The 15,539-nt window shown below is 35.7% G+C and overlaps 3 protein-coding genes and 1 long non-coding RNA gene across 8 annotated transcripts in view; 1 reads left to right on the top strand and 3 right to left on the bottom strand.

Moving 5' to 3' along the window:
* Positions 1–229: 229 nt before the first annotated feature.
* Positions 230–1,934, bottom strand: LOC128014240 (uncharacterized). Its single transcript, XM_052597643.1, has 3 exons — positions 1,618–1,934; positions 1,425–1,525; positions 230–1,268 (listed from the first exon to the last, which is right to left on the bottom strand). The coding sequence occupies exons 1-3, from the start codon at positions 1,817–1,819 to the stop codon at positions 846–848; spliced, it is 726 nt and encodes a 241-aa protein (XP_052453603.1). The 5' UTR covers positions 1,820–1,934; the 3' UTR covers positions 230–845.
* Positions 1,935–2,228: 294 nt separating this feature from the next.
* The window catches only part of LOC128014242 (uncharacterized), a 14,047-nt gene continuing 736 nt past the window's right edge, over positions 2,229–15,539 (top strand). Inside the window, exons 1-5 of the long non-coding RNA XR_008183504.1 lie at positions 2,229–2,791; positions 3,531–3,567; positions 3,731–3,776; positions 13,507–13,949; positions 14,503–14,785. This is a non-coding gene — a long non-coding RNA (uncharacterized LOC128014242). The remainder of the gene's footprint in view (positions 2,792–3,530; positions 3,568–3,730; positions 3,777–13,506; positions 13,950–14,502; positions 14,786–15,539) is intronic.
* On the bottom strand, positions 2,580–10,191 carry fgf6a (fibroblast growth factor 6a). The gene is made up of 3 exons (XM_052597644.1): positions 9,341–10,191; positions 8,705–8,808; positions 2,580–5,766 (listed from the first exon to the last, which is right to left on the bottom strand). The coding sequence occupies exons 1-3, from the start codon at positions 9,675–9,677 to the stop codon at positions 5,590–5,592; spliced, it is 618 nt and encodes a 205-aa protein (XP_052453604.1). The 5' UTR covers positions 9,678–10,191; the 3' UTR covers positions 2,580–5,589.
* The window catches only part of slc45a3 (solute carrier family 45 member 3), a 24,660-nt gene continuing 20,793 nt past the window's right edge, over positions 11,673–15,539 (bottom strand). For all 5 annotated transcript variants that reach the window (XM_052597635.1, XM_052597636.1, XM_052597639.1 and 2 more), the window contains exons 4-6: positions 14,484–14,749; positions 13,487–13,922; positions 11,673–12,349 (exon numbers count right to left, since the gene is read on the bottom strand). In XM_052597635.1, coding sequence (XP_052453595.1) covers positions 13,503–13,922; positions 14,484–14,749 — 686 coding nt within the window. In that variant the 3' untranslated portion in view covers positions 11,673–12,349; positions 13,487–13,502. The remainder of the gene's footprint in view (positions 12,350–13,486; positions 13,923–14,483; positions 14,750–15,539) is intronic.

Raw genomic sequence — 15,539 nt, 5'->3', positions numbered from 1 at the left:
TCTGATTTCAGAAAATAGACATTAAATCACAACAACAATTTAATCATATAATACATCCGTGATGGTTTTTATATAATGTGCTGAGAAACTTCGGAGAGCTTAAATTTATCAGATTTAATGGGAAACTCATTAAGAAGGATGGGAAACTAAGAAAAAATATTTTACAATCCTTTATTGTTTGAATGCATTCATTATATATATATATATATATTAAAAAATTCATAAGTGTATTTCATTATGCATTATATATCATTTTTGCACAGCATAAATACAGGAAATTACTCTCCTAAGAATTATTGAAAGGAATAGCTATTAAAAACAAACAAACAAAACAAAAAATAAAGTTTGCATTTTATACATTTTTGAGATAATATTTTAATTAAAGACAATAATATAAAATATAATAAATAAAAATACATCAGTACTTTTTAATAAATAATTTAGTAGAGGTGGCCAGCACCATCTCGTACGTGTTTACATTTCTAGTTTGTATTTCATGATATTACCTTCATCATTCGACTGGAAAGATTAATTGCAAGGTAGTTTACATTTTAACTGACTTGAAAAGGTGAAAGGACTGACAAACAGTGACCTAAACTAGCCTCAACACCAGCTGATGTCCGGAGGCCCAGGATTGCATCATATGCAATTCTTGTGAAAAAAAACTACTTGGTTTCTTAACGTTACATTATGAGTTCTTTATATTTTTTAGGTCAGTGTATTGGTTTTAGGAATCCCCCTCCCCCCAAAAAATGTCCTTCTGGGTGTTCCACAGATGGTTTTCTTTGGTGCAAGGCTTATAAAATCGTTAATAAACTTTTATCTTTAGAAGGTCAGTAATTTGTTCAGAATGGATCAGATGGTGCAACTTGCTTGTGTTTCTTCTGTTTTTGTAAGTTTGGACTGACAGGGCTCTTGGAGAGCAGTACGTGAAGAGGGTCATCATAGGAAGTGATGGTTTCTTTAGAAACATTACTGCTGCGCTCGTGCTCATGCTCTTGATTTGGTCTTTGATAATTAGCAGTCCTTGATCTGGGATTCTCAGATCCCAAGGGATCAGATGGGTCAATATGCTGGCTTCTTCTCAGTCTGCGATCTGTTTTATGGTTGTTTGACTGCAGAGAACGATGTAATTCTGCACTATACGCCTCGGTGTGGCTTTTACCTCCAACTAGCTTGATCAGTGCATCACTCCTCCATGGACACGAAGCATGATGGGAATTCTTTCTGTGAACTGTTTTAAAGCAGTCCTTGTTAATGCCATCAACCTGAGGATAATAAAGTGTTTTATTAAAGCTTTTTTAATTATTAAATCCTTTTAGCTATAATAATTATATCTTAATCCATAATAGTAATTTGAATCGCAAGAGTCTTTAAAACATTATAAAATCATATATTGTTTTCAAAAATAAACAAATACTCACTGAAATATATGTGCTTTTAGTTGCATCCAAGCACATTATATTATTTGTTTTAATATGAAGTAGTAAGAAGCAGTCCTTGCTTTTCTTCAGTAAATCAGCTTCTTTATGAATTAAAAGAGCACCAGTTATGTTATTAAAATAGTCAAAATGTGTAGAAATGTGCCTGTTTATGTATAAAGAAAAAACAACTTACCTTTGGACTCCTGATAAATGGTTTTCCTCATTCTTTTACTAAATTTCATCATCAGGAAATATCCGTATGTACCGATCATGGTCTCCATATTGCTCAGATTTTCTCTTGTTAAATCTGTTTGCATTGTTTCTTTTCGTATAGGATGACAAGTTATAAGTGCAGAGGTGAGAGCAGCCAGACAGAGAAGAGGGACTGTGTGCATGATCAGACTGATTCAGGCAAGAGCTCAGCATACATTGGGCAATTCACTGCTAGTTTATATAATTGGGGGAAATTAGTTCAACGGTCATGTTTGCAGACCAAGATCAGCTTGGCAGTTGTAACCCGGGGTCGGGTTCACCAGCTTTACATAAGTTAACCTAGTTTTGAAGGGACAAATTCTGAAGTTTCAACTTGTGCTACTTAATATTTTGCACCATTAGCGTAATTGTCATTTCTCACCTCTTCAATGCTTTCTTTTGTGCATACGTGTTTATCTTTATTTTTATAGGAAAATATAACCCATATTATGCTATTCACTTTGAAAAAAATATCTGAAATGGCTGTATATCTAATGTGCGTTGTCATTCATTCATTCATTCATGCTGTTTTTAATTAATTAATTATTTCCATTTTGACCAATATCTGCTTTTTTTTTTAGCTTATATATCTTATATTTAAGATATTTTATATTTTTAAGTAAATGTTACAGCCTTACAAGATAAAAATGTAACGTAGGCCTATTTATTTATTTGGCTGGCTATTTATAGGTTTAATTATTTAAAGGTATGTGAAATAAAATGTAAAAGAGACAGGATGGCAATTTTATTCAAAAACTTGCATTTCTGATTTTGACCACATGAGGGGGCGCTAACCCAACTAATTCTATCCATATTTCTAACCCCCTACTAAATATTTCAGACCTGTTTGAATAAAAACGTTTTTTTAATTATGATTAAAGTATAATACAAAAACACAGAGGCTAAAAAACAACCTTTTATTTTCATTTCAGTAATACAGTTGGCTGTTGTGCACAGCACATACGTATAAAAATAAAAGGAAACATTTTCTTAATATACTAGAATTATTACTCATTTTTTCTTTTTTTTTTTCAGAGAACAATACGATTTGCAAAAAGCTTGTTGTCTCCAACATATCTTACAATCATTTCAACAAATTGGAACTAAGGCAGAAGGTGAGGTATATGTTAGAAAATAGGAGGGGAATTTGGAGGGGGCGTCTGCCCCTCAGTGCAGGAATACAAAACTGAGAAAACACAAAGGCTGCATACGTACAAGGACACACAAACATGCACCACCCCTTACAATCATCTCACAAGCCACAAATGGGGCCATTTCAAAGCTGGAGACAAAGTACAGTACAAAGAAACCGGTGGAACTTACATGAGAAATAGCTGTTTCTGTATAAGCACTTAGTTTAGAGGGCTTAACTTCTAGATGCACATTTCTGTATCATTTTGCATTAAAAACCATGCAAAATTCTATTCATTTCATCTAAGTTCAAAGAGATCAGAAATGTGATAGAGGACAGGGTACAGTGGAGATACATATCAATAAATTAACATCAGTCATCACATACATAAAAAGCAGACATTTTGACAGTTTCATTGAAGCAATCACATTGCATGCCATATTTGGGATAGAAAGAATTTTAAATCCATATCCGTCAGTATTAATATATAGTTCATCTTTTCAACATAGCACAGCTAAAAATCAATCTTTATTCCCAGAACATAAAAAAATGACCATAGTTTTAATTTTGCTTTGACCGTTCACCCAAAAATGAAAATTCTGTCATTATTTATTCACCCTCATGTCGTTCTAAGCCTGTGTAACTTCTGTTCTTAAGTGCCCAAATAATGAGTCAATGAGGTCCAAAACATTCTTCTAAAAACCTTCTTTTACTTTCCACAGAAGACAAAATGTCATGCAGGTTTGGATCAAGATAAGGGTGAGTAATCCATTTTGTTTGGGTGAAATATACCTTTGAGAAAAAAAGTCACAAACACACTCCATGAGCATATTGTATATAATCTAAATATCCGTGTACCTGGCTCAAACATCCCAGCCATAACTGTTATAAAAATAACATCCTTCTCCTTCGTATCATTAAGATGTCTCAAAATGTCAAGTAGAAGCAGTGATGCAAGAGAAATCAAGGTCAGTATGTTCTTAGTCCTGCAGTGATTATCAAACCTTTCATTCTTTCCTGCACATTGCAGCTACGTCAGAAATGCAACACGTGTTCGAACACGACGTGTTTTGCACTTGTTTTAAGGGTATAGTATCAAAGAAAAACAAATCTTGATTGTTGCAGTGTGAGCAGCAACCACAAGTAAAGTGAAGATGGAAAATGAGAGCCTCAGACTTTAACTGAATATGCTAATAATAAATTAGTTATTATTTGAATTTAAAGGAGTTTATTCCTTTAAAGAAGTTTACCCCAAAAATTAAAATGTACTTGAAATGTACTCACCCTCAGAACATCCAAGATGTAGATGAGTTTGTTTCTTTATTGGAACAGATTTGGAGAAATTTCTAATTATATTACTTGCTCACTAATAGATCCTCTGCAGTGAATGGGTGCCGTCGGAATAAGAGTCCAAACATCTGATCAGTTTTGTGGTCATCACAATAATCTACAAGTAATCCACACAGATTATTTTGATTTCTTTTAAAGCTGTCTGGACTCAATCTGACGGCACCCATTCACTGCAGAGGATCCATTGGTGAACAAGTAGCCTAAAGTAATGCTAAATTTCTCCACATTTTTTATTTTATTTACATTTTTGGGTGAACTATTCCTGTAATTGTATATTTTAAAATAGTGGGGCAAGGGAAGGGGAATATCTCCAAATATCAGAGTTCAATTCAATTTCAAGTGCGACCTAAAGCAAATTCTCTAGACAAAGTCAATCGACTTGGGAACTTAAGAGTGTGCACAGGTGCTCGGGTCTATGCTTGTATTCAAACATAAAGTAATGCGCAAATGATGTTATCTCGAACAGATTAAGACGGTTGTATAGGTTTTTACATTCCAAAGACTTTCTGAGGAGGAGTTCAAGTATGCAGTCAACATGTTAGTGAATAAACCCTCACTGACTGTAGAGGTAAAACATAGACACCAATGACTAATATAAATACATATGATTAAAAAAGGACATAATCACACGCTATATTAAATCTGATCAATCAAATCAGCGGTTTTCTTATCACTAAGCAATAGCTATGCTATCATATAATCGTGCCACATAATTCAAGGTTAATGCATTTCACAAGCTTGATAAGTATTCATTCAAATGGAAGCACCCAAACCTTTCAGGACTAGCCGTCCACAGACTTTCAGTCAAATTCTGAACTTACTTGAGGTGTAAAATAGCCCTCTCTGAGTTAACTCCCAATAAGGATGCATGCAATCGGTTTTTAATGACGACTATTTGGTTATTAATCTAAATATGGAACAAAAACCTCTTTCTTGCATGCATAAAAGGAGGCAAAATAGCAGAGGCTAAGGCACCACCTAATCATGAAAATAAGTGCTTTCAAAAATGGTGGAACAGATGAAGATCAGAGTAAACTGATATTTCTTTTACCCTCCATAACTTTTTTCAATGCGGACGTGGCTCTTTGAGGTAATAAAAAGTATCCATTTCACTGTAAAAGCTAAGGATGTTAGTCCAATGCCGGGTAAGGTTTACACCAGTTATGGCAAGCACCCATAAAAAGTGAGAGCAAAAAAAGCTCCTCGACTCTCATAATATTCATAATAGAAATCATAAGCAGCAAAGAATGGCATGTACACAAAGTTCAGACACAAAGTAAGCTACCGAAATATACATATATTATTATTATTTCAACGAGAATAAATACTGTAAGTGTTATTTTAGTTCATTGCAGTTCACCTCTTAGCATGTTCGGGTTACCTACGAGAACATCCAGCATGTGCAAATCATTGTGTTATTGCCAGGTTTGCTCATAAACGTGGGAGGAAATGTGTGACAGTCATTGCTGGGGAAGCCTTGTAGCCTCGCTTCAAGCGGCCGTGTTTGCTGAGGGCGATATAAAAGCCCTTGTAAATGGAAGACTCATATGCGTTGTAATTGTTGGGCAGCAGTGTCTCCTTGAACTTGCACTCGTCACGGAAGGCCCTCTAAAAATGGGATGGATTAGATAGTTAGATGATATTACTCCTCCCATCCTTCTTGTAAGCCACATACACTACTTCTTCATCACATACTCTCAATATACACCCCTTTCTAATTTAAATGCAGGAAAACTCGCAACACTATAGTTGATCTGACACCAGTAATGATCTAACTGAGAAAAGTTTTAAAAACCAAAGTTAATTCTAAATTCCTCAGTGTGAATAATTTTTTTCAACATCTTTCAGAATCATCACATAATATGCATGTGGATTGAATGTTAGATTCGTTTTCAAGGCCCATGCTGCTTCTAATGGAGATGCCAATCAGCTGAATATCTGAAAAGCCAAACTTATCAGTCCATCAGTTTTATCTCCAATTTCTGTTGCGTAAAAATGACTTTGGTTGCTTAACTGATCTCTGACTGTGCCAACAGAATAACTCTTTTAAGCAACTTTAATTAACAGATTTTATCAATACATCAGATTTATCGCTTGCGCAGAAATGTGGAACTGTTAATAACATGCACATAGTCTGTATGCTAAACAAAGCTCTGAGTTCACAATTAATTTATGTGTTTAAAAAAAAAAGTAGAAGCTGCTGCCACTGACAATGATTGACTATCACAAACAATTGACAATGAAGGAACCTGGAGAAAGAATTTAGTTAGATGGTTTGTTCTACACTGTTCTACACACAAATAAAGGTTCAAAGTGATGCCATAGAAGAACTATTTTTGGCTACCCAAAGATCCTTTCAGTGAACAGTTCTTAAAAACATTTTTTTCTAAGTGTAAAGAACCTTTTGTGGAATGGAAAGGTTCCACAGAACTATCAGTGTATGTCGCTGTTACTCATGCTGAAATCTGACATCTAAGTAATCCAAGTGCAAAGAAGATCAAATTTTTCAAGCCATGCACAACATCACAGCTCATAAGAGCCAATTGTTATTAAGAATGAAGGACAAGTCAATGTACTGAATGTATTATCAAGTAAAGCTAAAGAATCAAGACATTTCCAAAGAGAATGACATATTCCAGACTATGGTGCTTATATTTGTGTGAACTTCAAAATAAACCAAAGACAGCTTAAAAAAAAATGCATTTGGCTTGACTTTATTTTTTTATTTTTTTAGTGCATTAAAATGTATTTTATTTCAGTTTGATTCAAAAGATTACACCATCTTGCCGAATGGTTCTACTTCCATTTTCAGAGGAAAACGTTTCAGGCCGGTACGATTAAAATTATGATTTTTGAATAATGGTTTCTAAAGTGTTTTCAACACATTTTTCTCATCAGTTATACACATTATGCTAGCTAACTCCAAATTCACTTATCATTTCACTGTTGGCTATTATTTGTTCAGTTTTCAAGGTTATGAACATTCCAATCCTGGTCTCATAGCACCAGCCAAATACAGTTAAAACAGAAACCAAACTGTGCCAAATGGCCTAGATCAGCATAGAATGGCACAGTTTCGCAACGAGAACCTTTCGGCCCAATGCTGATAATTTGAAATTTTGTGAGTCAAAAATGTCTGATGTTGATGTGACCTTTAAGACAAGCCACATTTTGTTCAGGTTCAAATGAAGTAAGAAAATGTCTTGATGTTTATGATGTTTGTTGAAAACTGTTTTTGATTGTATAAGCCACATTCACATTCAAATGACATAGGCCTTTATCTTAATGGTTACACCACTTGACAGTTTAGAGCCATTAAATAAAGAAACATACATAACTTGCTTTACGAAACCATCTTAAGACATACAAAGACTAGCCTACATTCTAAGCCTTACCATTACACTTGGCATTTTTATAATCTAAGACCAGTTATACAACAGTTCATTCTGGTTCTCAAATCTGTTTGGGTGAGAACCGTGAAATATTGAACTGGTAGGGACCGCAGGAATGCCCTTTCACTGTTTCTATCACTTCGCTTGCGATTTTGGGTGAATCTGATGGGCAGTCTTTGGTCTCATGAATCTATTATTTGTTCCAGAGAAAATAGTTTTGGCTGAAGGCAAAATCTCATCACGTTATATTTTATGTAACTTTAATGCTGTGTATAAGAGGAGGGCTTTTATGATGGCTGTTGTTGTTTATTTTTCAATAAATAATACAGTATTTTATATATACTGTATATAGTATTTAGTATTGGGAAACTGTGTGTGGTCGTGATGGTGATTTTTGTGATGCTGTTCCACAATTAGATGGAGACAAGTAATTTTTTACGATATAGCATTTAAGACTTTCATAATGAAAGAGATTGAAACGGAAGTTATTTTTTACTTTTAATAACAGCTTGTAAGACAACAAATGCACTGATCAGCTCTGTCATCCGAAATCACCCTTAACAGTTGAAAGATAGTACGACAAAGATATCGCTTTCCTCAGCAGACATTCAAACTAAGGTTTTATTGTGAATATGAGCTGAAAAATGAATGCTGTATCAGGTGCAGGTAATCACACTCGCTCAGTCCATCTCTAACTCACAATAGTCTACATAATACAGTGAGCTTTTAAGTAATGCAATATGTTTTAATTAAACATCTCAGCGTTCCTTCGTTACTAGTTCTAAAGTGACGTTTTCGAATTAGGCTCAGCCGTTAAACTGTCAAACTGTGATTTGAATCCGTGGCGGAAGGAAGTAGTTCCACTAAAAAGGGTTTTTAAAGACACTGTTGTTATTTTTCTTATATATTTACACTCATGCTGTCGAACTGTTTTATAAACGCAATAACACTCTCGTACTCGAGTGATACTGGCTCAGTATCAGTGGCTGTGATTGCCTTCGGCACTCAGTCGCTGATATAGAGCTGTTATCGCTCGAGTACTCGAATGATATTGCTATTATGAATCCTTATTTGTCACTGAACTATTTGACACTGCAAGACTGAAGTGGGGTTTTCTGCACAATACAATGAAATCAAACGAAAGGCATACCTACCGTTCCATATAACCTTCCGTGGCTGCTCATTGCGACAAACAGCTTGCTTCTCACGCCGTATAGACTAACCACTCCTCTCTCTACCGCTGAGATTTCTATGAGACCTGATTGAACAGAACATCAGTTACATACACGACAATGTGGCACACAACAGCTCATTCACTCAATCTGCAGGATGCGTTCTGCACAAGTGGGTGGATCCAGGAGATGCACAGAGCCTTTGTTCTGCATTTTCTCTCATGCTGGCTCATTTCTTTTACTGTGACATGGAAAAAAGCCCTGCAGTTCTGGCATGTACAACAAGCAGATGGACGTTGTGTAAAATTAGTTGCCGTCTAAATCCGTCCAAGCATTCGTGTCATGTTTGAGCCTTGGGAAATTTGACAGTGATTGACACTAGGGTTTATTTTAATAGATATGTCATTGCTTTAGGACACATGTGAAAATATGAATAATAATAATAATAATAAAAAAACAAATTTTAAAATACATATTTAATGTAGCATAATTATATATATATATATATATATATATATATATATATATACTAAAATAAAATAAAAATGAGCTATTCATTCAGTCATCATCCATCCCTGGTATAACGCGTCATGCATGACATTTCTGGATGCAACTCACTGTACTGGTTCTCATTATGGACACCGTTTATCCTTCCGTCTGGCAGGACCTGCAGGTGAAACCCGATGCCCACATTGCAGTACAGCCTCCGCACTCTCTTAATGCCCAGCAAATAGTCATTCTCCCAGTTCAGGTCCGATTTCTCCACCGAGATCCCCAAAACGGAGTGGGAAAAGAGCCTCTCCCACCTTTTCTCCAGTGGAGTTGCATTAGTCCTGTTCGAGATGGGGTAGGAGGACACGATCCCAAGCAGAAAGCCCAGCAGAACAACCGCAGTCCACGTCCAGCGCCCGCTGCTCTCGCACATACTGATGAGGAACCTTTGCGCAGTGGCCATCCGGTTTACCCTCGGGGCACGTGGTCAAAATTAAAGCCCCTAAAAATACCACTCTTGTTTTTCTTCTTTCGGCATGGTGGCAAGGGCTTATTTTTGGAAGGCAGGTCGGGGCTGCGAGCGTGTAACGCAATAAGCCCCTCGGTAGATGAGAAGAGCAGAGCGGCAGAGCTTGAGCTGGTGGCGGTGGCGGTTATGATGATTACCATGTTTCACCTCTCTGGACGGGGAGCACCACACACTCACCAAAATTCGAGCTCACCTTGCCTGGAAGATCTTCTGTATGACATCACTCACCTTCAGGATGACATCACGCTGACCTCGCCGCCGGGGGTCAGTTTGAACGCCAAAACCCAATCGCTGTCAATCCACGCGAGCGGCCCCGGGGACAGTGAGCGCGAGAGAAGATGGGGCGTGATGATGATGGGCTTCGTTGGCAGCTCCCAAATTGGACCAGCGGTCATATGCCCCACGGGCCGCTTCCTTATTTAGAGGGAAGGTGTAAAAACAGGCCAGTTGTCACCGCGGAGCCACGTCAATCTTGCAAAACACTTCCTCGCGCTGTTTGCTCAGGAAGCTTTCACTAAGTTATATTTTGAATGTGCCCCTTTGATTTATTAATCTGCGTAAAAACGCATATTTTGACGTCCGAGGGCGAGCTGAACTCCATTAATCGCCCATGTTGCCTAATAGATAGATAGATAGATAGATAGATAGATAGATAGATAGATAGATATAGTCTTTTATACCTGGCAGGTACATAAAAATTGAAGACCCTATGTGTCCAACAGGTGGCGCTGTCTCATTATGTTGATCTCAAGCACATCAAATACTCAAGAGTCACCACGTTCAGAGTTAGTTTTATTTTCCACATTTTTGTATATTATTTATTACTATTATTACGTTTAGTTATCCATAATGATATTTGAGACTGGCATATCACAACTCGCCACTTCTCGAATCTAATTAACCTAAATCAGTCAAAATGTTAAATTATGTTAATATTAGTTTATCATTTAAACCTACAGGGGAAAAAAAGTTTCTGCAATGTTAATATTGTTTAAACACTTGAATGCCAATCAGAAATACAATATAATAGAAATTAGAAATACAATATAATATACTAAAAGGCAAATACAGTGATTATAAGACCAGACTCCTAGTAACTGGTATCTTTATATTTGTTTTTTAAAGATGTTTAATTATCTCTGAATGGAGACAAATAATAATTTCTCTGAATTCAGGGCCGAAAGTAATGAATAAACTATCATTAAAACTGAGTCAGACATAATCCCAATGGATGCCAGATAAAGCGCAATGCAGATTGTTTTTTTACATGCAAAATCCTGACCCATTTTTCTACGGCATTAATTGTCCAAACACTTCAGAAGCCTATAATTCAAGGAACAAAAGAGAACACTGAGTAGTTGTGTGTTGCATCATCATGTCACATGGATCCACTTCATAACATGACACTGCACTAATTTACAACTTCAAAATTATTTTGTTTGATGCCACTTCTTTAGTTGAAAGCTTTTATCCTCAGTTGACATAAAATGATTAACCAATCGTCATTTAAATATTCAGGAATAGATTATAAAAAAATGACCTTGTGTTCTTTTTCTCTAATATAGCTTAATAAATATTTAATTCAATGGAACTAAAGATTTATGATGTAGAAGAATATATATATTTGGGAGAAGGAGAAGAAATTTCTAAGAAAAGTTAAACTTAACATGAAATAGTGTTACACTATATTTCACTTATGTGACTATTCAATAAGAAAAAAAACTGTCCATTGGAAATCTATAGAAAACTGAAAAATATTTATATATGCCACTGTTGCAGGGGACAAACAGACACAACAAAATCATAAAGGAAAAAAATCTATCTGCATTTTAATGGAAACTAAAGACATGCTTCATTAGATGTGATAATTCACCACTTTAAATATTTCATTCAAAATAAAAAAGAAAGAATAAGATAATTTTGTGAGCATTTAAAATATCAGTACCTCTTTTATTAGTTCATTGTTCTGTGATTGGACTGATGATTTTTCAACTGGACGACAAGTCCATCCTGAGAATATTGCCACTTTTCACAAGCCATAACATTGTACATAAAGCTCTACACACATACTCCCTGACCAATGGTGAGTCTACTTACAGATGCATTACTTAAATAGAACATTAAAAATGTTAAAGTTATGTAAAAGTTACCTACTGTAACTGAAAAGTCATATTGGTGATAATGGTTTGCAACACTTTGAATAGCTTATAGGTCTGTGTGTAAAGTTACCTGTAGAAAAATATCTCAGATTGTCATTTGAACGTCAGATTGAGTTTTAATACATGACAATATTGTGCTATTAGTCTTGGTTACTGACCAAGATTTCAGGTTAAAATCAAATTAAGACACTTTTGTATGACAAACAAGTCAAACAAGATTAAAAGTACTACATAAATACAGACCTCGCCAAAACGGGTTGCATAAAAATTCCCATAGGGATATAAATATGAATATATTATCAATATAAAAAAATATATACACAATAGAATAGTTCTTTACAAAAAGTATTTAAAACACAACAGGAATTACATCAAGTCCAGTTTGATGAGTCCATTGGTCCCATAGAGATCTGAAAACGCACAATTCATCCTCAAAGCAAACATGACCTATGAAGAAAGAAGGATAAACAATGCAGTCAGTAAAATGTAGCACAAATGACTTCTATAGCCTTGCATTAGAATAAGCAAAAAACCTTTCTATGCAGGATTGGTACAGAGCCCCTAAGTAGGCATTGTGTGTGTGTGTGTGTGTATATATATATATATTCTTTATTTTCATGACTATGAAAATTGTAGAGTCACACTGAAGGCATCAAGGGCTATTTGACCAAGAAGGAGAGTGATGGGGTACTGGCCTCCACAGTCACGGGACCCGAACCCAATCGAGATGGTTTAGGGGTGAGCTGGACCGCAGACAGAAGGCAAAAGGGCCAACAAGTGCTAAGCATCTCTCGGGGAACTCCTTCAAGACTGTTAGAAGACCATTTCAGGTGACTACTTCTTGAAGCTCATCAAGAGAATGCCAAGAGTGTGCAAAGCAGTAATCAAAGCAAAAGATGGCTACTTTGAAGAACCTACAATATGACAAATTTTCAGACGTTTCACACTTTTTTGTTATGTATATAATTCCACATGTGTTCATTCATAGTTTTGATGCCTTCAGTGTGAATCTACAATTTTCATAGTCATGAAAATAAAGAAAACTCTTTGAATGAGAAGGTGTGTCCAAACTTTTGGTCTATACTGTATAATATTATATATATATATATATATATATATATATATATATATATATATATATATATATATATATATATAGACACACACATGATTTGGGAGAAAAATATTGTGTTCTCTTACAAAATGATTATGTTCACGAAACTTTGCATTTTCTTGCAAAAGTGTTGCGTTCCTCCGAGAAAGTTAGCATTCTCTCACATCACATTTGTGTTCTCTCAAAAAAGTATCATGTTCCCCCAAAAAATGTTACATTCTATCACAAAAGTATTGCGTTCCCCTGAGAAATGCTTTGCAAGCAAAACATGCATTTTCCACCGTCTTCACATTATTTCCATCGCAAAAGTTTTGTGATCAAATGCGAAGTTTCTCAGTACAGGAGAACACAATACTTTTGTGAGAGATCACAAAGCATTGGAATATCATTTTTTCACCATCACTTTCTGTAGATTAGTCAGTAACATTTAACATGATGCTTAGTAAAAGGTCGACTGTGAAATGACTCACATGATTACTGCTGCTTTCAGCTTCTGAGGTCCTTTTGGTCAAAGATGATGTGGGTGGCGAAATAGATGCCAATGGCACCAAAGATGGCAGAGGAGGCGATGTACATGGTGACGGACTCTGTGAACTGGACGATCATGCCCATGAAGAGGGTAGGGAAGACCTGAGACAGAAGGAAGGTGCTGTCCAGAATGGCAAAGTCTAGTCCCACCCCACGTTTCTCAAAATCCTCTGACTCCAGACCAAGGTGGGCACCGTTCTGATAGAGAGATGGGTAGTAGCCTGGTTCATCTCTACTGTGAGGAACATGCCCATTGGAAATGCCACTCTTGTGGTTGAGATCTCCAGGGCCGCTGTCTAGTGTCAGACAAACAGAATCCCTTGTGATGGTGAATCCATTTGTGTGCGGTTTTGGGGTTTTGCTGTTTTGCATGTACACCTGAAGAACGTTAGTAATGAGAAGCAAGTAAGACATTTGTAACAAATATATCTAGTTATTTTTTCCATTCTATTTGTAGACAGCATAAAGGCATGGCAGTAAATTATAAGGTAAATGTTATATACCGTAGTCAACATTTGAAGTGGATCCAAAAAGTGAATAAAATATGTCCTGAGACAAGAAAACATTTTGGTTTTAGGTTTTAGGACAACGTTGATTAAAGGTTTTGATCCACTTCAAATGTTGACTAGTGTGTATATATTGAAAACCTATTATGTATATAGTTATATTTTTAAGAAGTTTTGCTAAATATTTGATCTATTTCTTAGGATAAGAATTTTTCTATCAGGAAATGTTGCAAGCCAGCTTCTAACTGATATATGGTGATTATTTGGTTTCTGTCAGTTCAAACTCAGCTTTTGTGAGACATTTTAACAGTTTCCTTTCTAAAAAAAAAAAGTGGAAAAAAAGTAAAAAAAAACAATGTATTGTAAAAAATGTTTTTAGTCTATATATACACGATGCAATTTTCTATACAAAAAAAATACATGAAATGCCTACCTCTTTTTCTTTGTGGTAGTGACAGGTGAGCGTGTAAGGCAGTGTCTGCAGTGTGGCATAGGCAAAGCCAGTAAGGGCAGACATAGCTGTGACCAACAGAACGCTCTTGGACAAGCAGATGACCAGAGCTGAGATGGTGAAGCACACCATGCTGCTCAAATAGACCGCCCTGGACCCAAAGAGACGCACTAGTCTGCTCATGACCAGCGAGAAGAAGGTTGAGGTAGCACACTGCAGGAACAGGCCCAGGCTGCCCATACGGATACCTGCGGGGTGATGTTAGGATTTCACATGAGAAACTGGTTGGTTCTGATCAAATAATTATAGATCTGATAAATAATTATTGATTCATAATCATTTACGTATTGATTCTGGTGAATCTCAGCATTGCACAGTCAAATATTTTTATATAATGGTACTTAATGATATTTCAGTGTTGCTTATGGCAACATGACTTAAATTAGAAAATTATATGTATGTATGCCATCATTAAAATTTTTGGGGTCAGTTTTTTTTTCTAAAAGTAATTTATACTTTTACTTAGCAATAATGAAATACTGTCCTTGTGAGCTTTCTAATCATTAAAACATTTTGAAAAACAAACAAAAAAGATTTTCTCAAAAATATCAAACCATGGTTTTCAACATTAATAATGATAAGAAACTAATTGTCTAGAGTAGCAAAATAGCTAAATGTCTCGAAAGAACAAGCGTCACTGAAGACTGGGGTAATGATGCTAGAAATTCAGCTTTGCATCAAAGGAATATATTACATGTTAAAATATATCACAATAGAAAACAGTATTCTAAACTGTATTTAAATGTTACAATATTATATTTTACTCAATTTATGATCAAACGAATGCAGCCTTAATGAGCATAAGAGACTTCATTCAAAAATCAAACTGACTCCATACAGAGATAATATACAGTAAACTGGTAAATCACAAGGTGGCTCAAATTCAAAGGACACCAGTGAGCACACCATTCTTTTCAACAACAGCATGTCCAGGTAAACAACAATCCCCAGCCTTTGTGATTTTGACAGATGAGGCCA

Source organism: Carassius gibelio, chromosome B25 (genome assembly GCF_023724105.1).
Source record: "Carassius gibelio isolate Cgi1373 ecotype wild population from Czech Republic chromosome B25, carGib1.2-hapl.c, whole genome shotgun sequence".
Taxonomy (NCBI): Eukaryota; Metazoa; Chordata; class Actinopteri; order Cypriniformes; family Cyprinidae; genus Carassius; species Carassius gibelio.
This window is presented reverse-complemented; position numbering and strand designations above follow the sequence as displayed.